The 27,426-nt window shown below is 41.2% G+C and overlaps 1 protein-coding gene across 1 annotated transcript; it reads right to left on the minus strand.

The window, feature by feature from the left end:
* Positions 1-30: 30 nt before the first annotated feature.
* GTPBP10 (GTP binding protein 10) lies at positions 31-27,221 on the minus strand. Its single transcript, XM_008261755.4, has 10 exons — positions 27,084-27,221; positions 22,566-22,759; positions 21,419-21,510; positions 18,740-18,884; positions 14,261-14,334; positions 12,689-12,741; positions 9,889-9,996; positions 9,161-9,238; positions 4,738-4,861; positions 31-554 (listed from the first exon to the last, which is right to left on the minus strand). The coding sequence occupies exons 1-10, from the start codon at positions 27,114-27,116 to the stop codon at positions 265-267; spliced, it is 1,191 nt and encodes a 396-aa protein (XP_008259977.4). The 5' UTR covers positions 27,117-27,221; the 3' UTR covers positions 31-264.
* Between the last annotated feature and the right edge of the window lie 205 nt (positions 27,222-27,426).

Raw genomic sequence — 27,426 nt, forward strand, 5'->3', positions numbered from 1 at the left:
TTTAAATCTTACTCTGATTTTTAAAATCCATTTTGTACACTAGACCTCCAGGACGTACTCCGTGTCCTGTGACCAGCATCTCCCCATTTCCCACCATCCCCAGGCCCGGTAACCACCACTTTCTCTGCTTCCATGATTTCCAGTCCTTCAGATTTCCCATGCAGAGGGTATCACACAGCGTTTGTCTTTGTGCCTGGCTTATTTCACTTAATAGTAGGTTTCCCAGGTTCATCCACATTGTTGTAAATAGTATTTTCTTATTTCTTAGGTCCAAATAGTATTTCTATCAATACCACTGTTAGTAGACTTCAATTCTACCCCTTCTGGAATTGTGACAGCATGCTTTGATGGTGGCTCACTGGACGTCTGTAAATTAAGCAGCTGTTTCTTACGATATGCATCGTTTCCCTGGTCGGCATGCTCATCCAGTGACTTCCTTATACAGTTCTTTAACTCCTCGATCCCTTCTCCGGTAACTGCAGAGACTGGGATGATGTGCTGGAACGCCATAGTCCTCTCTGGAATCATACTTCTTTCAAATAAATGCAGAAAATCTGAAACAACACAAATCTAAGCTGATTCTCAAGGTCTTTGAAAATAAGTTAAAACTGTTAAGGGTTTGATTTGTGAAGCAGGGCACTGAAAACTGTTGGTTTTTTTTTTTTAACTGACACAAAGATTGTATGTGTTTATGGGGTATCACATGATGGTTCTATACATGTATACAATGTATACTGTCCAATCAGGGTAAACATACCTATCTCCTCAAACGTTAAAGATTTCTTTATGGTAAAAATATTCAGAACACTTGAAAAAAAAAGAAATATATAACACACATCATTATCTGTAGTCATCCTACTGTAAAACTGAACAGAATTTATGACTGCTAATTATAACTTAGTACCACCCCTGCCCAGCCTCTGGTAACCACAATAACACTCTAAGCACTGATGAGATCACCATATTCAGGCTACACTTGGATGAACTCATTTGGTACTTGGCTTACTTCACTTTGTTTAATGATCTCTAGTTCCAACCGAGTTTTTGCAAATTTAAGATCTCTTCCTTTCTATGGTGAAGAGTATTCCTTTATGCATATGTAATATGTATCACATTTTCTTTGTTCATTTATCAGCGAAGGGCACTTAGGTTGTTTCCATTTCTTGGCTACTATGAATAGTGCTGCAATAAACATGTCTCTTCCATGAAGAGATTTCATTTCCTGTGGATACAAACCCAGGAGTAGGAAAGCTGGGTCATTTGGAAGCTCTATTTGCAGTTTTTGGAGGAACTGCCTTACTGTTTTCCACAATGGCTGTACTAATTAATGTACATCCTACCAACAGTGTGTAAGGGTTTCCTTTCCTCCACAGCCTTGGCAGCAGTGTTATCTTTTGTCTTTTTTTTTTTTTTTTTTTTTTTTTTTTTTTTTTTGACAGGCAGAGTGGACAGTGAGAGAGACAGACAGAAAAAGAGGTCTTCCTTTTCCGTTGGTTCACCCCACAATGGCTGCTGCGGCCAGCACACCGTGCTGATCCGGAGCCAGGAGCCAGGAGCCAGGAGCCAGGAGCCAGGAACCAGGAGCCAGGTTCTAGCCCCGGTCGGGGCACCGGATTCTGTCCCGGTTGCCCCTCTTTCAGGCTAGCTCTCTGCTGTGGCCCGGGAGTGCAATGGAGGATGGCCCAAGTGCTTGGGCTCTGCACCCCACGGGAGACCAGCAGGACCTGGCTCCTGCCTTTGGATCAGCGTGGTGCGCCGGCAGCAGCGCGCCAGCCGTGGCGGCCATTGGAGGGTGAACCAACGGCAAAAGGAAGACCTTTCTCTCTGTCTCTCTCCCTCACTGTCCACTCTGCCTGTCAAAAAAAAAAAAAAAAAAAAAAAAGGCCGGCGCCGCGGCTCACTAGGCTAATCCTCCGCCTAGCGGCGCTGGCACACCGGGTTCTAGTCCCGGTCGGGGCGCCGGATTCTGTCCCGGTTGCCCCTCTTCCAGGCCAGCTCTCTGCTGTGGCCAGGGAGTGCAGTGGAGGATGGCCCAAGTGCTTGGGCCCTGCACCCCATGGGAGACCAGGAAAAGCACCTGGCTCCTGGCTCCTGCCATCGGATCAGCGCGGTGCGCCGGCTGCAGCACGCCGGCTGCGGCGGCCATTGGAGGGTGAACCAACGACAAAAAGGAAGACCTTTCTCTCTGTCTCTCTCTCTCACTGTCCACTCTGCCTGTCAAAAAAAAAAAAAAAAAAAAAAAAAAAAAAAAAAGATAAGGGTCTGGTTTCATTCTGCAGATGGAAATATAGTTTTTCCAGGAGCATTTGCTGAAAAGTCTATACTTTTCCCAGTATGTGTTCTTAGAGCTTCTGTCAAAAATCAGATGCTACAGATGCAAGGGTTCACTTCTAGGATCTGTGTTCTGTTTCACAGGTCTATGTATATGTTTGAATGCCAATACCATTCTGTTTTAATTATTGTAGCTCTGTAATGTATTTTGAAGTCAGGTAGTGAAATGCCTCCTGCTTTTGTTCTTTTTGCTCATGATCACCTTCAGCATTCAAGAGCCTATTCTGGGTTTTCTTTTGTGGTTCCACACAAATTTTAGTAGTTTATCTATTTTTGTGAAAAATGTCATTGGTATTTTTATAGGGATTTCACTGAATCTATAAATTGCTTTAGGTAGTATGGACATTTAAATGACAATGATTCTTCCAATCCATGAACACAAGATGTCTTTTGATTTCTGGCTATATTCTTCAATTTCTTTCAGTGTTTTACAGTTTGCACTGTAGATATCTTTCACGTCTTTGATTAATTTTAGTAATAGGTATTTCATTTGTTGCATTGGAAATGTGATTTTTTTTTTCAGATAATTCACAACTGGTGTGTAACAATGCTATTGATTTTTCTGTTGACTTTGTGTCCTGCAACTTTGCTGAATTTATTTACAAGTTTGGTAGCTTTTTGGTGGAGTCTTTGGGTTTCTATATAAGTGATCCTGTCACCTGCAAACAGTGACAATTTAACTTCTGCTTTTCCATTTTGGAAACCCTTTCTTTATTTTACCTAACTGTTGGAAATAACATTTTTGATTCATTTTTTCCCTTCTTTGTCTTGTAAGTTTTCAGATTCCGGTAAGCTTAGGATTTTACTAATGATAATGTTAAGGTTCTTCAAGATAAATACTTAATAAATATTTTTCAGTGAATAGATTTTAAACTAAGTATAAATAGAAGATAAATCATAAAATGATGCACTTATAGAATTAATAAATTTTGCTTTGGGAGGTTTGAATAAATGAGGCAACATAGATTATTTGAAAGGAATTTGCTGTCAAAATAACATCATTTATAACATGGAACCTTCTAGCTGGCCTCAGCACATAGAAAAACTTTAAATTCCCCAAAATATACCTACTCATTACTGATGCTAGGATCCATACTAACACTGAAGAGACAGTGGGGAGAGCTGAGGGGAGATCATTTCTCACGCCACAGTGGCTGAGAGATGCTTTATCTCTCCTCTTCCCTGCCTCCATGGCATGGAAGCGGGCAGCATGATGGGTTAACAACACTATGAACCAGAAAAGCTGGACTGCAAGCAATTGGACAAGTCATCAGGGAGCTTGGTTTCTGAGATCTGTAGACCCCAAAGGAAGTCCCGAGAAGCCAACTCAGGAATCACCACTGAAGGGCCTACATTTTGTTTTAAGATGGTCTAGAATAGCTACAAACTCTTGGGTTACCCTCACTTCTCAGACCTCCTCTGAAAATTCTCTTCTCTAAAAGACCTACAAGCAAACAGAATAACCTTATAAAGCAAATGACATTAACAAATAAAGATTGGTATCAGGAAATGTCTATATTTGAAGACTAACTCAACGCAAGAACAGCTCTACCATGTATATTACACAGAGGAAACTTTCTGAGAGAAGAAGGATCTTCTGAGGCTGTCTGCTAGTCTTAATATAGTACATTTACCCAATTGTTATTCCAGAGAGAAAAGAGTGCCATTAAAAACATGTGAGGCACTTAACCATGCACCCTACTTTTCCTTGTTTCTACATGAAGCCCCCTATTAGTCTCAGAAAACTGAAAGTATCTTCACCATAGGGTGAAAGTGTCCGGCAAAGGTCAATGTTCAAAATTGTAGAGCGTCAGGTAAAGTGATCCATTTGGGAAATTTCAAACAAATACTTTCAAAGTAACAAGATCTATTTTTCTGTGTCACACGCACACAGGACTCATGTTCTTTCTAGAGGCCTAATACTCTTCAGAGACCTATAGAGTTGATGTTGCAAAGAAGCACAGCTCTACAGAACTATTGGCTCTGTTTTAAAATTTATGGTGTACGAGGGGAATGAAATTCTAGAGCTTGCAAAGTATGTCAATTAAAGTGGAACTCTTCAGGGAGATGCGGCCTTCTTCCTCCTTTCATCCAAATCCCATGCACTCTCTTTAAGGGTTCAGTTTAAATTTTATTTGTTTATGAAGCCAGACCTTTTCAGTTCAAATTAATTTTTCTTTTCCTTTGCCTCCTTTAACTTACTTACTGTGCATATCACATTCTGAAACTTGATTGTATTTACAATGTTATTTAAATGTATCAAATAGTAAGTGTTGTTTCTTCAAACATCCATGGTTTTTAAAAGCAGAAACTGTCAATTTTCTTTTCCAGTGATTATAACCTTTATCCTTCTCTGTAGAGAATGAGTATCCATTACACTGAGATTAAATGAATAAATGGGCCTACCTTTAGGGTTCTGGAGTTGGTTCATCAGGTCCTGGAATTTATCTCGTGCTCCAGGCAAGTCCATTTTATTCACTGCCAGGAGTGCAGGTTTTGTCTGAAGTTCTTCTTTGTACAATTCCAACTCCTTTAAACCAAAAAAACCAAGTAACTTTACAAAAGTTACCTATATGAATTACTTACAGGCTAATATCTTTCTTTAGTAGCATAGGTAATCTAGAGTCTGTTCACATTACTGAACTCTACTAAATCCCAACAACCACAAAATTAGAAAAGGAAATTCAGGAAGTGTTCCTGGCTAGGTCATATGTGAGTATATTTTAGCTCACATGACACCCTACAGATAGCTAGGATTGTGTCCAAAGCCAAATACTGAGCTGCACACAGATGAAATTTAGATAATTTACTGTTTTATTTACAGTATTCTCAGAAAAAGTAATGTACTTAAGGAGTACATGTTCATGACTTTGCATTAAGCAATCATTTTTTAGATATGACAGCAGAAGCACAAACAAAAACAGATGAGATTTCATCAAAATTAAAATTCTTGGATTTTCTTGCTATTGAGTTATTTGAGTTCCTTATATATTTTGGATATTAAGCCCTTACCAGATATATGGTTTACAAATATTTTCTCCCATTCCACAGGCTGTCTCTTCATTCTGTTGTTTCCTTTGCTGTGCAGAAACTTTTTAGTTTAATGCAATCTCACTTGTCTGTTTTCACTTTAGTTGCCTGTGCTTGGGAATCATATGCAAAAAATCACTGCCAAGAGACCTGTGTCAAGCAGCTCATGCTTATATTTTTTTCTAGCAGTTTCACACTTTCAAGTCTTACTTTTAACTAATTTTAATTCATTTTAAATTGAATTTTGAATAAGGGATGCGATTAGGGTTGAATTTTATTTTTCTGAATATGGGTATCAGGTTTTCCCAACACCATTTATTGAAGAGACTGCTTTCTCCCTCATTGTGTATTCTTGGTATCTTTGTTTTTAAAATTAGTTGACTACAAATGTAATAATTTATTTCTGGGCTCTCTATTAAGATTTATTTTTGTGGGGGCCAGATGCTGTGGCACAGCAGATTAAGTTGCCACCTGCAGTGCCAGCATCCCATGTGAGCACCAGTTCAAGCCCCGGCTGCTCCTCTTCTGATCCAGCTCCTGTTAATGTGCCTGGGAAAGCAGAAGAGGATGGCCCAAGACCTTGGGCTCCTGCACCCACATGAGAGACCAGGACACAGGATCCTGTAATTCTGACTTGCAAATGAATCAATCATTTTTTAAAAAAAGTTTATTCTTGTTTCTCTGAAAGGCAGAGTTACAGACAGTGAGGGAGAGACAAAGACAGAGATCTTCCATCTGTTGGTTCTCTCCCCAAATGGCAACAACAGGTAGAGCTAAGGCAAGTGAAAGCCAGGAGTCTGGAACTCCATCTGGTTCTCCCACTTGGGTGGCAGGGGCCCAAGCACTTGGGCCTCTTCCACTGTTTTCCCAGGCCCATTTGCAGGGGGCTGCATTGGAAGTGGAGCAGCCTAGACTGGAAGTGGTACTCATATGGGACGCTGGTGTTGCAGGCAGTGGCCTAACCTGCTGCACTACAATGTTGGCCCCTGGGTTCTCCACTCTGCTCCACTGGTTTATACGTATACTGTTACACCAATACCAAGATGTTTTGATTAATATGGCGTTGTTGCAGAGGTCCTGACATTAGGTACTGTGAAGTCTCCAGTTTTTCTGTTTTAGCTCAAGATTGCTTTGGCTACTTAGATTTTTAAATTTCTGTTTATAATGCCATGGGACACAATACTGAAGTGTAAATCACTTTTGGTAGTACAAATCAGATTAAAACTTGGTAATCTGAATAGGTAATTTTCAGAAGATATATAAATGGCCAATCATATACCAGAAAATGCTCGACATCACTAATCATCAGGGAAATAAAATTAAAACCCCAATGAGATATCATCTATCAGAATGGACATTATCAAAAAGGCAAAAGATAACAAATGTTAGCAAGAGTACAGAGAAAAAGTAACCTTTGTACACTGTTGGTGGTAATGTGAATTAGTATAGACATTATAGAAAACAATATGGAACTTCCTCAAAAAATAGAACTATCATTATGTTCAGCGATCTCACTTCTGGGAATAGATGCAAAGGTAAACAAGTCAGAGTGTCACAGAGATATCTACACTTCCCTGTTCACTACAGCATTATTCATACTAGCCAAGATATGAAATCAACCTAAGTGACAGATGAATAAAGAAAATGTGGTATACATAAACAATGGACTACTATTCAGTCTTAATAAAGAAAGAAATCCTGGGGCCGGCACTGTGGTGTAGCAGGTAAAGCTGTTGCCTGCAGTGCTGATATCCCTTATGGGTGCCAGTTCAAGTCCCGGCTGCTCCACTTCCAGTCCAGCTCTCTGCTATGGCCTGAGAAAGCAGAAGAAGATGGCCCAAGTCCTTGGGGCCCTGCAGCCGGGTGGGAGACCTGGAGGAAGCTCCTGGCTCTGGATCAGCGCAGATCTGGCCATTGCAGCAACCTGGGGAGTGAACCAGAGGATGGAAGACCTCTCTCTCTCTGCCTCTCTTAAGAAAAAGAAAGGGAGGAGGCCGGCGCCGCGGCTCACTAGGCTAATCCTCCGCCTAGCGGCGCCGGCACACCAGGTTCTAGTCCCGGTTGGGGCGCCGTATTCTGTCCAGGTTGCCCCTCTTCCAGGCCAGCTCTCTGCTGTGGCCAGGGAGTGCAGTGGAGGATGGCCCAGGTGCTTGGGCCCTGCACCCCATGGGAGACCAGGAAAAGCACCTGGCTCCTGGCTCCTGCCATCGGATCAGCGCGGTGCGCTGGCTGCAGCGCGCCGGCCGCGGCGGCCATTGGAGGGTGAACCAATGGCAAACGAAGACCTTTCTCTCTGTCTCTCTCTCTCACTGTCCACTCTGCCTGTCAAAAAAAAAAAAAAAAAAAAAAAAGGAAAAAGAAAAAGAAAAAGAAAGGGAGGGAGGAAGGGCAAGCAAGCCTACCACTTTAAATAACATGGAGGACACCGTGCTCAGTAAAATAAACTGGGCACAGAAAAACAGATATGGCATGATCTAACCTACATGTGGAACCTAAAAGACTGAACTCATAGAAGGAGAAAGCAGAATGGTGGTTGCCAGAGGGTTGGGTGAGTGGGGGTGGGGGTACAGATCAAGGGAATCAACTGTGAGTTAGGATGAATAAGTTCTAGAGATCTATTACACAGCACAGGGACTACAGTTAATAACAATGTACCCGCATTGGAGACCAGGAGGAGGCACCTGGCTCCTGGCTTCAGATCAGCGCAGCGCCGGCCATGGCAGCCATTTGGGGAGTGAACCAATAGAGGGAAGACCTTTCTCTCTGTCTCTCTCACTGTCTATAACTCTGTCAAATAAAATTTTTAAAAAATGTATTGTGGCTGGCATTGTGGCTTAGTGAATAAAGCCATTGCCTATGATGCTTACATCCCACATGAGCACCAGTTTGAGCCCTAACTGCTGCACTTCTGGTCCACCTCCCTGCTAATGCACCTGGGAAAGCAGCGCAAGACGGCCCAAGTGCTTGGGCCCCTGCCATCCATGTGGGAGACCTGGATGGAGCTCCTGGACCCTGGCTCCAGCAGCTCAGTCCCAGTCATTGAGGGAAGCGGGGGAGTGAAAGAGCGGATAGGAGGGAACTCATTTTCTCTGACTCTCAAATAAATATTTAAAGAAAAGAGCCTAAAAAGTAGACTGAAAAATAGTTTAAGTAGCAACAAAATCAGATTACGGTGTAGCAAGCTAAGAATGGAGAATTTTTCAAGGAGAAATAGGCAACATGTCACAGATGAAGCAAGAGAAAATATAAAAAATATATAATAAGGATTTGGAAGCCCACAAGAGTTTTATCCATTGTAATAGTTTAAGGAACAGATAAATATTACAGAACTGGAGTTTAAATAATCCTTTAAACCTATAAAAAGTTGGAATATGCATTTATTCTTTTTTTTTAAGATTTATTTATTTGAAAGGCAGAGTTAGAGAGGCAGAGTGGGGGAGAGAGAGAGAGGTCTTCCATCCGTTGGTTCACTTCCCAGATAGCTGTAACAGCTGGAGCTATGCCGATATGTAGCCAGGAGCCAGGAGCTTCTTCCCAGTCTCCCACATGGGTGCAGGGGCCCAAGTGCTTGGGCCACCTTCTGCTTTCCCAGGCCACAGCAGAGAGCTGGAGCGGAAGTGGGGCAGCTGGGACTCAAACCAGCGATCATATGGGATGTTGGAACTGCAGGGGGCGGCTATACCCACTACACCACAGCGCCGACCCCAACATTAATTATTATGCTATTTCATATAATCCCCCATGCCTATTCATCAGATCAGATACAGAACACAGTGAAAAAAAAAATAAAAAACCCTACTTTTGTAAGCAGTATTATGGTTTCAAAGGCAGTTCTGTAATGAGTTTGGGATGAAAGCTGAAATCCAGAAATATCGACCTGGAAATGGAGAGGGAAGAGATAGTTCATAACATATGAAGAATAGCTGCATTACATGTTTTGAAATGCTCTATTCTCTCAAGCTAAAAATAATTTCTCAATCTAAACTCTTGGTAATTTAGTAATTCAAAGTAAGCAAAAGAAATTGAGGTGTCAAGATAACTATCAGTATAAAAGAGGAAACTAGTTTAGATAAGACTATGCAAACATTGACAAGCACAAAAGAGTGCTATAATAGCATGTTGGAAATCTTAAGGAGCTACATATTGACACCTGATAAGGAAACAATGCAATTTGCATCTCCATACTATAAACAAAAGTTCGTTCCTGTATTTGGCTCCCATCTGAATAGACTCAGTGAAGTAACAATTGCTATTACAATCACAATTGCTTAAGATAAGGAACTGTTCTAAGAAATGTGATTTCACCATGGCACAAACATCACACAGTGTACTTACACAAACTAAGACAGCTGCATCATCACTAAGCCATATAACCTTATGGGACCACCACCGTAAATGCCAACGGTTACTGACTAAAATGTTATGCAGCCTATGACTGTACTTTCTCTTCAAATCTTATCTACAAAAGTAATCTGTGAACACTAAGTTCATTCATTTGAACATTACATTGGTATGCACATTACTTACAACAAAAAGTAGATGTCTAGTTCTTTCTATATGCTTGAGGAATTTGTGGCCCATTCCTTTGTTCATATGTGCTCCTTCTATCAAACCAGGGAGATCAGCTACAGATATCTGATAAACAGTAAAGGTTGGTTGAAAAAGAAAAATATATGAAACCCACAAGTCCAATTACATCCCCATATTTTCATATTTCAAATATTGTTTCAAGTTTATGATCACTACTATAACTTTGAAAAGCCAACATATCTTTATAGTAAAACTAATGTATATTTTTAAAGATTTATTTATTTGAAAGACAGAGTGACAGAAAGGGAGAGAGCACAAGATCTTCAATTAATAGGTTCACTCTCCAAATGGCTGTCAACAGCCAGGGCTGGGCCAGGCAGAAGCCAGGAGCCAGGAACTCCATCTGGGTCTCCCACAGAAGTGGCAGGGGTTCCAAGGATGGAGGCCATCAACCACTGCTTTCCCAGGCAAATTAGCAGGGAGCTGAGTAGGAAGCAGAAAAGCTAGTACACAAACTAAAACTCCCATATGGCTGCTGTGTTGCAAACAGCAGCATAATCTACTGCATCAGAATGCCATCCGCAGAATAAATATTTTAAAGATCAAAATCTCTTGTTACCAGATATTAGAGTCCCATTCAAAATCAGCTAGAAGCTGGAATCAGGTGAAGAGCTGAAAACCGTTCCCGGGCATCTTAACTGATGGGCCCTTTGTCCACTCCTAAATGCCCATAATGTCCACATTTCCATGAACACTATGAAGCATCCTCATATGAGAAAGCCATATATACAACAGAGATCTCATGTCCTGAAATATTCCTTGGAGGTCCTCTACTGATTCCCTTAAAAATGACATATAAACAGTGTTCTTGGGACAGGCATTTGGCACAGTTGTTAGGACGCCACTTGGGACACCTGCATCCCAAGTCAGAGTACCTGTGTTTAAGTCCCAGCTCCGCTCCTGACTCTAGCTCCCTGATGATGTGTACCACGTGAAAGCCCTGGATTGAGTTCCAAGCTCCTAGGTTTGGCCACACTGAACAATTCAATAACCCAATGTTGCAAGCATTTGGGGAGTGAAAAAAGTGAATGGTACATCTTTCTCTGTCTCTCTGGTAATAACATAAATATATTTTTAAAAAATGTCCTCTTTTCTTCTAAATATTATTTTCTATATTATGTTACACAGTATTACAGTTTTAAAATTTAATATTCTATAATTATTGAAGTTATTACTATGATATCACTACTTAAAATGAATATAAATCTTTTACACCTTTTGAATTATGAAACTAACACTGACTCATCATTATCATGCAAAGTCCTTGACTTTAGGATTCATTCTCAGTTTACATCCTAAGGGGTTTGATAAAAGCACAATGTCATTATAATACCACACAGAGTATCTTCACCAGCATAATGATCCCCTGGGACAGCTCTGCCTATTCCATTCCTCCTTCCTCCCTGACTCTGACCGCCACTGATCTTGCTGCTGTCTCCATAGTTCACTTCTTCCAATGCGTCACATTGCTGGAACCATAAAGTGTGCAGTCTTTTCAGATTGGTGTCTTTCATTCAGTAGTACGCAGACAAGGTTCTTCCTTGTCTTTTCATGTCTGCAGAGCCCATTTCTTTTTATAGCTGAATGATATTCCACTGTCTGGATGTATCACAGTTTAATGATTCATTTACTGAAGATCTGGTGACTGTTTACAAGTTTTAGTATTTATCAATAAAGCTGCTAGAAAGCATTTATGTGCAGGCTTTTGTGGGATAATTTTCCCAAGTTATTTGGTTAAATACTAAGGGGCACAACTGTTAAACTGTGCATTTTAAGAGGGACCTTCAAAAAGTTCATGAACAATTCACACTATCTTTCAATTCCATTTTTCCGGCCGGTGCTGTGGCTCGCTAGGCTAATCCTCCACCTACGTTACCGGCACCCTGGGTTCTAGTCCTGGTTGGGGCGCCGGTTCTGTCCCGGTTGCTCCTCTTCCAGTCCAGCTCTCTGCTATGGCCCGGGAAGGCAGTGGAGGATGGCCCAAGTCCTTGGGCTCTGCACCCGCATGGGAAACCAGGAGGAAGCACCTGGCTCCTGGCTTCGGATCGGTGCAGCGCACTGGCCATAGCGGCCATTTGGGGCGGTGAACCAATGGAAACAGAAGACCTTTCTCTCTGTCTCTCGCTCTCGCTCACTGTCTAACTCTGCTTGTCAAAAAAAAAAAAGAATTCCATTTTTCCAGGAATTTTATGAAGTCCCCCTCATATACCTTTAAATGCGTTATTTTCCTTTTTTATTTCAGTTTTTATTTTCTCTATTACATAGAACATCAACAGATCTATTTCAAGGAAAAGCAAAATTTAATACTTTGATGAGACCAAATCCCATTAAAACTTTTTTTTCAAAAGAAGAAATTTATAATAGTCATTTCCATAAGCATTAGAAAGTGTTTCTAGTATATGAAAAGCAAGAAACCAATGTGGTAGTAAAATATACACTTGTAATGAGAAGAAACAGAAATTAAGGAAATAATAATACATACATAAAATAAAACAAAATAAAATGTTACAGTGATAAACTGGACCTAATATTTAGAAAAAGGAAGAATTAAATTCTTACATAATATTCTGCTATAATAGTACTGGGCAGAATTAATGTGACCATATTTCCCCTACCATAAAACAAAACCTTCTAATTTTTTCCTAACACCACAGAAACAGGCAAACATTACAAAGTCAAAGCATCAACACAAAATACTTTTACTTCTTATCAAGTGCTCTACTTTAAAAACACTTACTTGTTTGTAATCACTATACATAATTTTTCCAAGTTGTGGCTTCAATGTTGTAACTGAAAGGAAGACAATAATCAATTTTTAAGGCTGATACTTTGAAAAAAATCAAATTAAGGCTGATACTTTGAAAACTGTCATACCATTACGTATAAAATCAACAGTATTGTTTTTTTGTGAATAGTTTAATTCAAATATTTTTCTCAATTTGTTGAAATGAAGCTACAATTATCCTTGCCAATTACAATGTGCTTGGAAAAAACAAAACTGCATAAGCTTAAACCTAATCTAATTGCTGGTCCTCAAAGTCTTTCTACGGCACTGAGGGTGCACACAAAGAACGTTTGGAGAGGCTCAGAATGTAGGTTTCTGTCCCTTATGTCTGGGTGACACTTTTCTGCCCTTTCTCATGTAGTTATCCTTAAGTTTCACGAATCCTCTCTCTAGCTTTGCTTTGCCTCTCCTTTCTTTCTCAAGAGTCCAGTGTATTTTGATAAACACTGGCCATGTAATTTATAGTAACTAGCCCAAAGTTAACCCTGGTTTATTGCAGCCTAATTTTAGAATGGGTTAATTTTATTTGCAGGTTAATGTTAGTCTATGTTGTTTTTGTTCAGTGATGGCAGAGATCTTATATTGACTCATTACTCTTAAATCTAAGCTTCCATTATATCTTAGTAGTCACTGCAACACCCTACTAACTGGTCTTTCCAGATCGTTTATGTCCCACACCAATTCATTTTCTACCTCACAAGCAGAGATTCTTTTTGAGAAAGCTCATCTAATCATTTTCTTCCTTTCTTCAAGGTTTCCAGTTGCTTTTAAGATAAAAACACGGATTACCCCCTATGTGATCTATGTGATAGTCTCTACCTACATCTCCAGCCTCATCTCGATTCCCTCCTCCCTTAAATTCATATCTATTATCTGCCACCACAAAGCCTTTGTGATTATGCCATACCCTCGGATTTAATGATCCTTCACCTCCATTCTCATCCACTAACTACTTCATTATTATTCTTCATAACTCAACATCGCACTTTCCAAGGAACTCTAAAGCAATCACCTATACTCGTTCACAGAACGCATTCATATACCCTTACATTTATTAGAGATATACACGCCTTACATTTATCAGAGATGTACACGCCTTCCATCACCAGTCTAAAGCACAAAAAAGCCAGAACAGTAGCTATTTCTGCTCCACCAGTATTTGTAACCTCAGAACCTAATGTGGCTCCTAGGAAAAATATTTACAAAATGAATGAAAAGTATTCATCTCTGCCTTTGTAACATTTATCACAGTGCTTGATAAAAGGCAGGTGGCTCATAAAATCTTAATTAAAGCAAATGATTGTGCAACAAAGAAATAAATGCAACCAAGTGTCTAACAACTACCAGAAACCTTCCTGAGGGCAACAGAGGTATCAAAGATGAACAGGAAATGCACCTTTCTATGTGTCAAGTTTTGAAATCAGGACTACCCTCAGAGTTGTTATTTTATTCACACTTAAGAGAAAAATTGGTCTTTCAAAGTTTACCTCCACACATTTAAATACAGAACCCAATTATACTCACACGCATAATCTGCAATAGCAGGCTTTGCATGAGAAACCCGACTTAACAAAGAGGATTTTCCAGCATTTGGGAATCTGGAATGAGAAAATAAAAATTATACATTACAACAAACATCAATATCATAATTCTTGCTTATCTTTGAATTCCAAACAATTCAAGAAGTAGACTTCTTGCAAATTTCTAGGACTATATATACAGAGTAATCTACAAAAAACTAGAAGAGAACAAAACAAAAAAGATAAAGATAAATCCATGCTAGACACTACAGATACCGTAGATGTTTCAGCACTGAGATACTAAAATAATTGCTACGGCCAGCGCTGTGGTTCACTAGGCTAATCCTCCACCTAGCGGCGCCGGCACACCGGGTTCTAGTCCCGGTCGGGGCACCGGATTCTGTCCCGGTTTGCCCCCCTTCCAGGCCAGCTCTCTGCTGTGGCCCAGGAGTGCAGTGGAGGATGGCCCAAGTCCTTGGGCCCTGCACCCGCATGGGAGACCAGGAGAAGCACCTGGCTCCTGGCTTCGGATCAGCGCAATGCGCCGGCCGCAGCGGCCATTGGAGGGTGAACCAACAGCAAAAGGAAGACCTTTCTCTCTGTCTCTCTCACTGTCCACTCTGCCTGTCAAAAAAAAAAAAAAAAAAAAAGAAAAAAAAATTGCTACTAGAAGAACAAATAAAAAAAGATCTTGAAAGCCATAGAAAAAAATAGACAATACCTGCAATCTACTATCTCTAACCAAACACTGGCAAAATATTACTCATATTATTATGTCAACTGCATTTTTTAAGATGTTGTGAACATTTTTAAATATAAATAAAAGTAGAAAAGAGTAATAAATCCCACTGAGCTATTATCTGGCTTCAGCAAATATTAATGCATTGTCAATACATTTTTAATAATTTGGTTTGCTTGAACAGAGACCAAATAAAGTCTGTGCATTATAAATGGTAGATATATCTTTTACACTTTTGATGTAAGCAACATCTCCATCTTTTTTTCCTTTTGCAATTTATTTTTTAAGAGTTATTTATTTATTTGAAAGTCAGAGTTACACAGAAAGAGAAGGAGAGGCGGTGGGGGGGGGAGGTGTCTTCCATCTGCTGGTTCACTCCCAAGTTGGCCACAACTGCTGGAACTGCTCCGATCCGAAATCAGGAGCCAGGAGCTTCCTCTGGGTCTCCCATTAGGGTGCAGTGGCCCCAGGACTTGGGCCATCTTCTACTGCTTTCCCAGACCATAGCAGGGTGCTGGATCAGAAGTGGAGCAGCTGGGACTTGAACCAGTGCCCATATGGATGCTCGCACTGCAGACAGCAGTTTTATTCGCTATGCCACAGTACCAGCCCGTAAAATTTATTTTTACAGAACTGGGTCGTTTGTCTCATAGAGTTTCTTTTTCACATAGTCTGGATTTTTCTACTGGCACCTACACAGCCTCATTTAATATGCTCCATTGCCCCGGATTTTCTACAAATTCATATATACAAGGACTTGATTTTTTTAAGACTACTTTATAGTTGGTTGGCATGCTTTTAATTGAATAATGTAAGGTGAACACCTTTCAAGGATACAGTATAATTTACCTAATTTCCTGATAGACATTTAGATTGTCTCCAATTTTTCACTATTATAAATACCATTGCAATATATAAGATAATACACTGTTAATAGTCATTTCCAAGTGCAGAGGGTTAATAAATAACTTTGTTTTGTTCTACAAATAAATGCATGTTATTTGTCTAACTCTTTTCTGAACTTTAAACAATGCAGTGATTATCCTTGAATACATATCTTTAGTCTGTCTTGGGATAAATTTCAAGATGAAGAAATACTAGATTAAAAATATATGCTCATATCAAAGTCTTTTTGATTTTACCGTATAACGCATACCATACAGAAAAAAAGTACTAGGAATGATAGTCACTTGAAAGATTCTTTCGTACATCTCATTATACATTTTCATTACACTTATCCAATAAATAGTCATGGAGTAAAGACTCTGTATCAGGCAGCATATGAACATCAGAAATACAGTAATGTGACATATGTGATCCCTATCTTCAGAATTTTCAAATTTGAGGAGTTTCTTTAAAAAATTCTGCCAAAATTTTATATGGACAATGTAGTATTTTGTAAATATTAACTTGGAATTCTGTAAAATGTTTAAGCTTTACAATGAAGCTTTTAATAACTCTCTCATAAAAACATTCTTATATTGGGGCCAGCTCAAGTCCTAGCTGCTCCACTTCCAATCCAGCTCCCTGCTAATGCACCTGGGAAAGCAGTGGAAAATGGTCCAAGTCCTTGGGCCCCTGCACCCTCCTGGGAGACCCTGAAGAAGCTTCAGATTGGTCCAACTCTGGTCATTGCAGCCACTTGGGGATTGAACCAGCAGATGGACGATCTCTCTTTCTCTCTCTGCCTCTAACTCTGCCTTTCAAATAAATAAATATATTTTTAAATCCTATAGTAAATTTAGGATAAAATGATGCAAGATTTCTTAAAAAGACTTGTTTTCCCTGTAACATACATTATTTTCTCATATCCTGTTTCTCCTGAGCTCTTATAATTTTTTGAAAAGCAAATTGCAACTATTTTTATCCATGACTATCACTATCTGAACTTGCTTATTCGCCAGTACCTTCATATTTTCATAATAATGATTAGCACAGAAAAATTCAAGTAAATGTGCATGCTGGGAGGGAGGAGGTGACAGCTCAAGTGCCTGAGCCCCTGCCACCCACAGGAGACCCAGACTGAGTCCCCAGCTCCCAGCTTTGGCTTGGCCCAGCCCTATCTGTTGTGGGCATTTGGGGAGTGAACCAGCAGATGACAGCTGTGTTTCTCTCTCTCCCTCTGCCTCTCAAATAAATAATTGAAAAAAAATTTTTTTTCATTTTTATGCTTTAACTACATTTTTAAACCCACTTCTGAAAAATCTAGTATTTACTATATGTAGTCACCAGTAAGTTGGCAACACAATGATTATATCAGCTACACATCACTGAGCATTCCTAAGGGCAAAGCATGTGTCCAACGGTAAATGCATTATCTTATCTACCAACACTTTAAGGTGAGCTCTCTAACCACTATCACAGATGAGAAAGCAAAGTTGTAGAGAGGCTGCGTAACTCATCTATTACCAGCCAGGCAAGTGCTGAAGGATTTACGATTCTAACCCAAATAGTCCACTCTGAGTTGCACGGCCCAGCCCACCTTTACTACTCAGCCTGGCTAAGCTTTGGAACTTGAAACGGTTTTTTTCTACCAAATGAGACTGTGGATGGCTGGACTCCCAGTTTAGACCAGAAAATCCTGTTATTCTCATAATATCCCTGAAGAATAGAGGATTACAGAATTCAGGTCTCATAACTCCTACAACTTTGTTTTACTGAAAAAATTAAATGTGAATGGCAAGCCAGGATCACATCTTTGCTGTTGTAATTTGAGCAGGAATGGGCCTCTGTAAACAGTAAGCCAATGGCGATAAGACTCAATAGCTGCTCAGGCTAGGATAGAGGGGAAGGACTTAGACTTTGATAAGTCTGCCAAAGCAGTGAGATGCAGAAGAAAATGAAAAGAGCTTAGCAAAAAAAAAAAAAAAAAAAAAAAAACAAAAACAAAAAAAAACCAGAAACACAAACAAAAACTATAGGGAAGCAAGAAACAGAACTAGCTACATCCCATATGCTGCTGACTAGTGCATAGGTCTGAGGACTGAAATCATTTGCACTTGTCTTCAACCATTTGATTAATGATACCTCAATGTCTTGGATCACTCTTTATTTTTTTCCTTTTTTTATTCTCTTCTGTATATATTTTAAAATATGGTTTGTTAGGATTTTGAATCTTATTCCTTAGTATCTGATAGCATTCTTTAACTTTCTTATATTTCATTTGATTTACTTTTCTTTTTTTATTCTCTAACATTCTCACTGAACTACTCAATTTATATGATTTTCCTTTTTTAAAAAAATTCTTATTTATTTGACAGTCAGAGTTAGAGAGAAAGACAGATCCTCTGGTTCATTCTCCAGATGGTTACAACTGCCAGCCCTGAGCCAGGCCAAAGTCAGCAGCTTCTTCCAGGTCTCCCAGGAGGGTATCAGGGGCCCAAGCATTTGGGCCATCTTCTGCTACTTTTCCCAGGCATTAGCAGGGAGCTGGATAGGAAGTGGAGCAGCCAGGACTTAACTGGTGCCATACGGGATGCCAGCATAACAAACGGCAGCTTTACCTGCTATGCCTCAACACCAGTCCCCCATCTAGGATCTTCCTTTTACAAATTAACAATAATATGAAAGTCTGCGTTGACTTATTGGAAAATAACTATATTTGGCAGCATATTCCCAAAATACATACACAATGCACAAATCCCATAAACTAGAAATAATTCTGGCCAAAATTATAATTTACACTTAGTTCCTATTCAAAGACTGTTTCTACAAAAGTATAATAAATATAAAAATAATACTTACCCTACAAGGCCTACATCAGCTGTAAGTTTTAGATCAAGGTGAATTATTCGTTTTTGGCCTTTCAACGGTAAGAAATTTGTAAGTAATTTACCACCAAGACCTCCTTCAGCTACCAAAATTCTGTCCTCCTCCTTATTGAGTTCTCCTTAAAAAGAGAAATATAGCAAAGATTAATTAAATGGAATCATAAATATCACATTATTTTTATTTATGAATTGCATTTTTATTCAGAATACAACATGAATGGATACAGTAAAATATGCTTACTGAAATATGGCAGGCACAGAAAGTCAGTGAGCATTTCCTTCAAAATCAGTATCTACAACAGACAAATTCAAAGGAAGAGGAAGAGAGACTACCCTGGGATGGAAGGAGAGAGAAGTCTGTGTTGTAATTCAGCGTTTGTGTTGGGCATAATGGAAACTGTTAGTGCACATGGTGGCGATGGGCACATGGTATTGTCATTGTAATTAATGTCCCTGAATATACTTACAAATTACAGAACAGTCAATGTTAAATATCATACATACCATTATAATCACAATGCCCAATGGAATCAATGGCAAATGTGGTAGCAGTTTATGCAGATCCATGCAAGCTGAATGATCTTGGGACAGGTCAGGAGAAAAGCAGGGACTTCTCTGACCCCCTCTACACTGGTTCTTTCATATTGCCTGGTTGTCTTTAGCAAGACAGCCAGGACTCCGGTTCTCATCTCTTCCCTGATCCTCTTCTGGGGCTGCCTTTTTTTTTTTTTTAACTTTTATTTAGTGAATATAAATTTCCAAAGTACAGTTTATGGATTACAATGGCTTCCCGAACCCCATAATTTCCCTCCCACTCACACTCCTCCCATCTCCCGCTCCCTCTCCCATTCCATTCACATCAAGATTTTGAATTATCTTTATATATAGAAGATCGATTTAGTATATATTAAGTAAAGATTTCATCAGTTTGCACCCACACAGAAACACAAAGTGTAAAATACTGTTTCAGTACTAGTTATAGCATTACTTCACATTGGACAACACATTAAGGACAGATCCCACATGAGGAGTAAGTACACAGTGACTCCTGTTGTTGACTTAACAATTTGACACTCTTGTTTATGGCGTCAGTAATCTCCCTAGGCTCTAGTCATGAGTTGACAAGGCTATGGAAGCCTTTTGAGTTCGCCAACTTAGATCTTATTCTGACAGGGTCATAGTCAAAGTGGAAGTTCTCTCCTCCCTTCAGAGAAAGGTACCTCCTTCTTTGATGGCCCCGTTCTTTCCACTGGGATCTCACTCGCAGAGATCTTTCATTTAGGTTTTTGTTTTTTGTTTTTTCCCAGAGTGTCTTGGCTTTCCATGCCTAAAATACTCTCATGAGCTCTTCAGCCAGATCCAAATGCCTTAAGGGCTGATTCTGAGACCAGAGTGCTATTTAGGACATCTGCCATTCTATGAGTCTGCTGTGTATCCCACTTCCCATGTTGGATCGTTCCCTCCCTTTCTGATTCTATCAGTTAGTATTAGCAGACACTAGTCTTGTTTGTGTGATCCCTTTGACTCTTAGACCTATCAGTGTGATCAACTGTGAACTGAAGTTGATCACTTGAACTAGTGAGATGGCATTGGTACATGCCACCTTGATGGGATTGTATTGGAATCCCCTGGCACATTTCTAACTCCACCATTTGGGGCAAGTCTGATTGAGCATGTCCCAAATTGTACATCTCCTCCCTCTCTTATTCCCATTGTTATATTTAACAGGGATCACTTTTCTGTTAAAATTTAAACACCTAAGAATAAATGTGTGTTAATTACAGAGTTCAACCAATAGTACTAGAACCAAAAAAAAATACTAAAAGGGATAAAGTATTACATTGTACATCAACAGTCACCCTCTCTCTCTCTCTGCCTCTCCTTTTGTCTAACTCTTTCAAATAAATAAATAAATCTTTAAAAAAAAAAAAAAGATGCCAGTTAGGACACAAGATGTGGGAATGCCTGGGGTTAATTCCTGGATCTGGCTTTGATTCTAGGTTCCCACCAATATGGACAAGGCAGTGGTGATGGCTCAAGTGACTGAGTTCCTGCTACCCACGTGGGAGACCTGGATAAAGTTCCTAGCTCATAGCTTTTACCCTGGCTGGCCATTGTGGGCATCTGGGGAGTGTATTGATGGGTGGATGGGAGCTCTCTGTTTCTCTGTCTACCTGCCCTGCCCCTCTGGCTCTCAAATGAATAAAATTAAAAAAAAAAAAAAAAGGTTCAAAATTCTAAAACTCTAGAGAAGCTATTTCCAAAAGCTGCCTTATAATTTTAGAAAATATGCACATTCTTGGGCGAACACAGTGGGTTAAGCCACTGCTTGGGACGCCTACATCTGGTATCGGGTGCCTGGAATCAAGTCCCTCCACTTCCAATCTAGCTGCTTTCTAGCGTACACCCTGGGAGCAGCAGCAGATGATGGCTCAGGTATTGGGATTCCTGTCACAGAGAAGTGAAACACAGACAGAACTCCCAGTTCCTGGCTTTAGCCTGGCCCAGCCCTGGCTATTGCAGACTTTGGGAATGAAAGAGATGAAAGATCTCCCTCTATTTCCCTCTATTTCTGTCACTCTGCCTTTGAAATAAATAAACGTTTTTAAAAAGTGCACATTTTTCACAACCTGAGAAGCTATAGTACACTTACCTATAATTTTACCATTTTCATCTTTTACTGAAATACCAACAGGTGCAGGGATTTCACAGTCTTTTCCTTTGGAGCCTTTCAGTGCACTAACCCTACAAAAAAAAAAGCTAAATTAAAATAAGGAAAACCTACTATATTAAGTGGCCTTATGCTTTAAGCAAATTTAAAAGTTTACAAGTAAAAGCAGCAATCAGCTCTTCTAACACAAATGTTAAACAAATATTAAAGGAAAACTAAAATTATGCCTAATTATTTTTTTTTTGGATTTTAGACTACAGTATCCTATAAAAATGGTATCAATAATTTGTTACCATGGTAACTACCAAAAGTCATTTTAGCCCATAATGAACTAAAGACTTTACACGCCTGAAATGAAGAGATGGTTGCTACAATACAAACAGGCTTAAAAAACAAACAGAAAACCCGCTGGCTGAGGAAGCGTTTAAAAACTTGACCTCAAATAGAGTACTCAAATTACAGCAGGACAATTTGGCTACTCTCAAGCTGCTTAGGAAAAAAAAATGGGTACAAATTCTAACTTAGTGATTCTACTTCAGGGAATTTATTACACATAAAAATTATCAACCATGGAAAACAGTGTCACAAAAGGACATTGAATTACACTTTTATTGTAAAAATAAAGAAAAAAGTCAACAATAACCTAAGTAGGCAAATGACAAAGTAAATTATTAATATATTGCACAGCCATTCTGAATAACTTTCTGACATGGAAGTAAATGTTACATGAAGAGAGGAGGTTGTGAAGTATTGGGCTGTCACTTTTGTATCCCCAGATTTTCTATGTAAGAGACTTAGAAAAGTCAAGGGGAGGTTAACAGTGCTAATATCCGGGTGGAAGACCGACAAGGGATTGACTGGGTTGGTGGTGGGGTGGAGTAGCACAGTTGGGCTATGAGAAAGATTTCCTAAAGGCTGTAAAAAATAACTGAGAAGAAAAGAGTGGGGATTCAGAGAATTTTTGTTTCTACAAGCAGAAGTACAAAAAAGAATACAGACAATTAGAAGAAATGGATGAAAAAGCCCCAGATATTCTGTAGAGCCCATTTTCTACGAGCTGAGACATTTTAGACGTTCGCTCCATTACAAACACAGGAAATAAAACCACAGTCATTCAGCAAGTACTTACCGACTATTTGCTCCTGCTCCAGCCACAAACCGCTTCTGAGGATATTTGTCTCTCAGCTGTTTCAAGGTCATTTTTGTGTGGGCCACAACCCAGACGTCACCCCCTTTGCCACCTTCTCCACCCAGGCGAGGGTAGCCCATTCCTCCACTTCCTCCCTTGGCGAAGAGTCTGAGGTTATCAACGAAATTTCCAAACTTCAAAAAGAAAGAGAGGTCTGTATACCAAAGGCGCTTATGCGCCTACCAATTCAGAACTCCTAGCTCTTTGCTTTTTGTTCCACTAAAAGTTCTTTAAGGGGATGGGAGAGAGGGAGCCTTTCAGTATGCCAGTTCTTCTTCTTTTTTTAAAGATGTACTCCATTTATATAAAGGCAGAGTTAAACAGAGAAAGAGACAGACCTTCCATATGCTGGCTCACTCCTCACGCAGCCCCAAGGCCTGGGCTGGGCCAGGTCAAAGCCACGAGTCTAGAACGCCATCAGGTTTCCCACAGGGTGGCAGGGGCCCAGTACTTGAGCCTTCTTCCACTGCTTTCCCAGACACTTTAGCAGGAAGCTGTATCAGAAGTGGAGCAGCTGGGACTCAAGCTGGCACTCAGATGGATGCTGGCATTGCAGATGGCAGCTTAACCTACTATGCCACAACTTGTCTGTCCCTCAGTATGCCACTTCTATAAGCTTTTCCTTCTTGGTTCACCTTCAGGCTGACCTCTCTCCCATGTGATTATCTCTGCTAAGACTTTTTATCGGCCGGCACAGCAGCTCACTAGGCTAATTTTCTGCCTGAGGCACCGGTACCTTGGGTTCTAGTCCCGGTTGGGGAACCAGATTCTGTCTCGGTTGCTCTTCTTCCAGTCCAACTCTCTGCTGTGGCCTGGGAAGGCAGTGGAAGATGGCCCAGGTGCTTGGGCCCTGCACCCGCATGGGAGACCAGGAGAAGCACCTGCCTCCTGGCTTCGGATCGGTGCAGCTCTGGCCATGGCGGCCATTTGGGGGTGAACCAATGGAAGGAAGACCTTTCTCTCTCTCTCTCACTGTCTAACTCTGCCTGTCAAAATAAAAAAGACTTTTTCTCAATTATTGTCTCATCTATCCTCAGGATGTCTGCCTTGGTCTCCTCTTCATTCTAAACCCTCTCCCCTGGGTGGCCTGAGGCTGTAACTATTACCCAGGTGAGACAGTTTCAATGTCCAATTCATTGGATATCTCCACCAGGAACTAAGCGTTCAGCAGTTTAAAGCAACTGAGAACAGGATCTGTATTTAATTTATATTTGAAACCCAATATGTAACTTGTTCATGGCTATCAGTCAAAAAGATAAGTCACTTGAAAAAGAAAATGTTAACATAAAACCTTTCCCAGGCAAAATGTGTTCCTCCAGTAAATCCATACTTTATCAATTCATTGAGAGTGCACAAAGTGGAAATCTTTTAGACTACACCTGCATCTTTCTTGAAGTCCTGTACTCTTTGATTCAGTACCAATGGCTTACTTAGGTCAGTATGTTAGCTCCTACGTGATCTCTCAATGTCTACTCATTTCTTCCTGAATGCATCCTTCATTTTGCTGCCAAGTTATTTTTCTGAACCAGGTTTGGTCCCTAATAATGTTTCTCCTCTATTCAAAAATTATCCATGATTATTTGTGCTTATAAAATAAAGTCTAAAATTCTTAATATCAAGGGGCCAGCATTGTGGCCTAGTGGGTTAAGTTGCCACCTGGGATGCTGGCATCACATATGGGCACCGGTTCAAGTCCCAGTCACTACACTTCTGATCCAGCTCCCTAATGATACTCCTGGGAAAGCAGAAGAAGAAGGCCCAAATACTTGGTCCCCTGTCACCAATGTGGGAGACCAGGATGAAGTTCCTGGCTTCGGCCTGGCCCAGCCCTGGCCACTGCAGCCATTTGAGGAGAGAATCACAGAACAAAGATCTCTTTCTGTCTCTGTCTTTCCCTTTCCCTGTAACTCTGCCTTTAAAATAAAATATATCTTTTAATACTATTATGAAACACCATAACCCTTCAGCATCATTTTCATTTGTTCAACTCTTATCTCCCTACCTTTTTGCTCTACTCTAGATGAAGTACTACCCAGTTCCCATGACACCCTGCTCACACCTATTCTCTACTTAGAATGTCACCCTCTCTTTTCTAGCATAAACCCGTGTGAGGGGCCGGCATTGTGGCACAGCAGGTAAAGCCACCACCTGCCACACCAGCATCCCATATCGGTGCCGGTTTGTGTCTGGGTCCACTTCTGATCCCCCTCCCTGCTAATGGCCTGGGAAAGCAGCACATGATGGCTCTAGTATCTGGGTCCCTGCCACCCACATGAGAGACATGGAAGATGCTCTTGGCTCCTGGCCTCAGCCCGGCCCAGCGCTGGCCATTGCAACCATCTGGGGAGTGAACCAGCAGATGGAAGATCTCTCTCTCTCCCTCTCTAACTTTTTCAAAATAACTGAGTCTTAAGAAAAAAAATAAAAAACCTGAATGCCATAGTTTCTACATTCTCTCAAATAATGGAACCAAAATGATTCAAAATGGCTTCATTATTTGACAAAACACTAGAGAACCATATTTCTTTCTTTCTTTCTTTCTTGACAGGCAGAGTTAGACAATGAGAGAGAGAGACAGAGATAAAGATCTTCCTTCCATTGGTTCACCCCCAGATGGCAGCCATGGCCGGCGTGCTGCGCTGATCCGAAGCCAGGAACCAGGTGCTTCTTCCTGGTCTTCCATCCGGGTGCAGGGCCCAAGCACCTGGGCCATCCTCCACTGCCTTCCCCGGGCCACAGCAGAGAGTTGGACTGGAAGAGGAGCAACTGGGACAGAATCCAGTGCCCCAACCGGGACTAGAACCCAGGGTGCCGGCACCGCAGGCGGAGGATTAGCCTAGTGAGCCATGGCGCCAGCCGAACCATATTTCTTAATTCCTCTAATCAACTCTTACCCTGAGTTGGGTCTCTCAGCAATTTATTACACTCATCCCTCAGGATCTACAGGGGACTGGGTCCAGGAACCTGCCCCCCCATAACAAAATCCACAAAACCAGAAATCCTTTATATAAAATGACACAGTATTTGCATACATGCTACTCATATCTTTCCAAATACCTTACATCATCTCTAGATTATTCATGATAACCTAAGATAATACCAATGCTGTGTAAATAGCTGTTGCTCTGCAGAGGGAAAACAACAAGGAAAAAAGTATGTTATCTGTTCAATACAGATGCAGTTTTTTAAAGAAATATTGTGGATCCCTAGCGGATTCCACAGAGGTTGAACCTGTGGACACAAAGGACCAACTCCATATATCACCGCACATTGCAAATCTTGAACTGCCTTTCGTGTTTACCTGTTTCTTTCACTAGATCAGGAACTTAGCATAGACAAAGATCGTGTGTATTAACCTCTCAGGCTATCAAAGTACCTTACAGAGTAATTTCTCAAATTTACAATCCTCACATCTTCAGCCATCTAGGGCAGTCATAAGTATCAAAAACATCTGGGAATGTTTTCAAAAAACCTCAGACACTGTTCTGTTACATTCTTGAGGAGTTTTTAAAGTTCCCTTCAATTTGCGACACTTTCTAATTGTTCTAGATTCGTCAGAATCAAAGGTTTAGGTGCCTCACTTAAAAGAAACATCTCACTCTGATCATAAGGTAATGGCAAAATGACGTAGGCAGGCTTTCTAAAGCATTACGGGTGCGGCCCTTATCATTTGCGTTTTTCAATTTTAAATTGGAAGCAGCTGTAGATTTTTTTTTGGACAGTGAGAGAGACAGACAGAGAGAAAGGTCTTCCTTTACTGTTGGTTCACCCTCCAATGGCCGCCACGGCCGGCGCACTGCGCTGATCCGATGGCAGGAGCCAGGTGCTTCTCCTGCTCTCCCATGGGGTGCAGGGCCCAAGCACTTGGGCCATCCTCCACTACACTCCCTGGCCACAGCAGAGAGCTGGCCTGGAAGAGGGGCAACCGGGACAGAATCCGGCGCCCCAACCGGGACTAGAACCTGGTGTGCCAGTGCCGCAGGCGGAGGATTAGCCTACAGAGCCGCGACGCCGGCCAGCAGCTGCAGATTTTTACACGCATGATTCCACAGCCGGCACTGCACAAAGAGGGACCCAAATTTTTCTGCAAGAAACCACGTCAGTTACGTATTCTCATTTCCTGATAGTTAAAAACCTGCACTGGAGAAAAATTTCTAGCAGAGGGATACAGATATTAAAGGGGGGCAAACGAGATACGATCTAAACCAAAAAGCCAACCAACCGTTCAGCACATTAAGCAGGTACCCCACCTCCGTATCGCAGGTGCACACAACGCTCCCCAAGACTGGGAACTCCCCACCCCTGATCGGCAAAGCCCTAGAACTGAAGACCGGAGAGGACTCTGACGAAACCAAGCAACAAGGAGGCCTCCGGAACGGAAACGGGGCGGGGTGCGACAAGGAGCCAGCGCCCGACTTGCGGCTACAGGCACTGGGCTGAGAGACAGCGGGTACGGACCTTTCGGAACAACAAGCAGCTACAATGCACCATGATTGCGGCCGACTAGGGTACACTCCCGCCTCAGCAGCACGAACCGAAGTGCGGCGCCGCCTTTGTACGTCACTGACGGCCGCCGAGGCGATTTGCCCTCCGCTCGGGCCAAGGGCCTCGCGCATGCGTTGTGTGGTGAGCTCACGGCGCGGGGTGGGGTGGGGGGACGCATGCGCCGTCTGCCCTTCGCTGCCGTCTGTGAAGCCGGAGCCGTGTTTCTATGGATGTAAAGCAAAATCAAACACTGGGATGAATTCAGGCACTGTGGCAGGGGACAATAGGGTGCCCCAGGAATTAAAACTTTGAGTAG

Source organism: Oryctolagus cuniculus, chromosome 16 (genome assembly GCF_964237555.1).
Source record: "Oryctolagus cuniculus chromosome 16, mOryCun1.1, whole genome shotgun sequence".
Lineage (NCBI taxonomy): Eukaryota > Metazoa > Chordata > Mammalia > Lagomorpha > Leporidae > Oryctolagus > Oryctolagus cuniculus.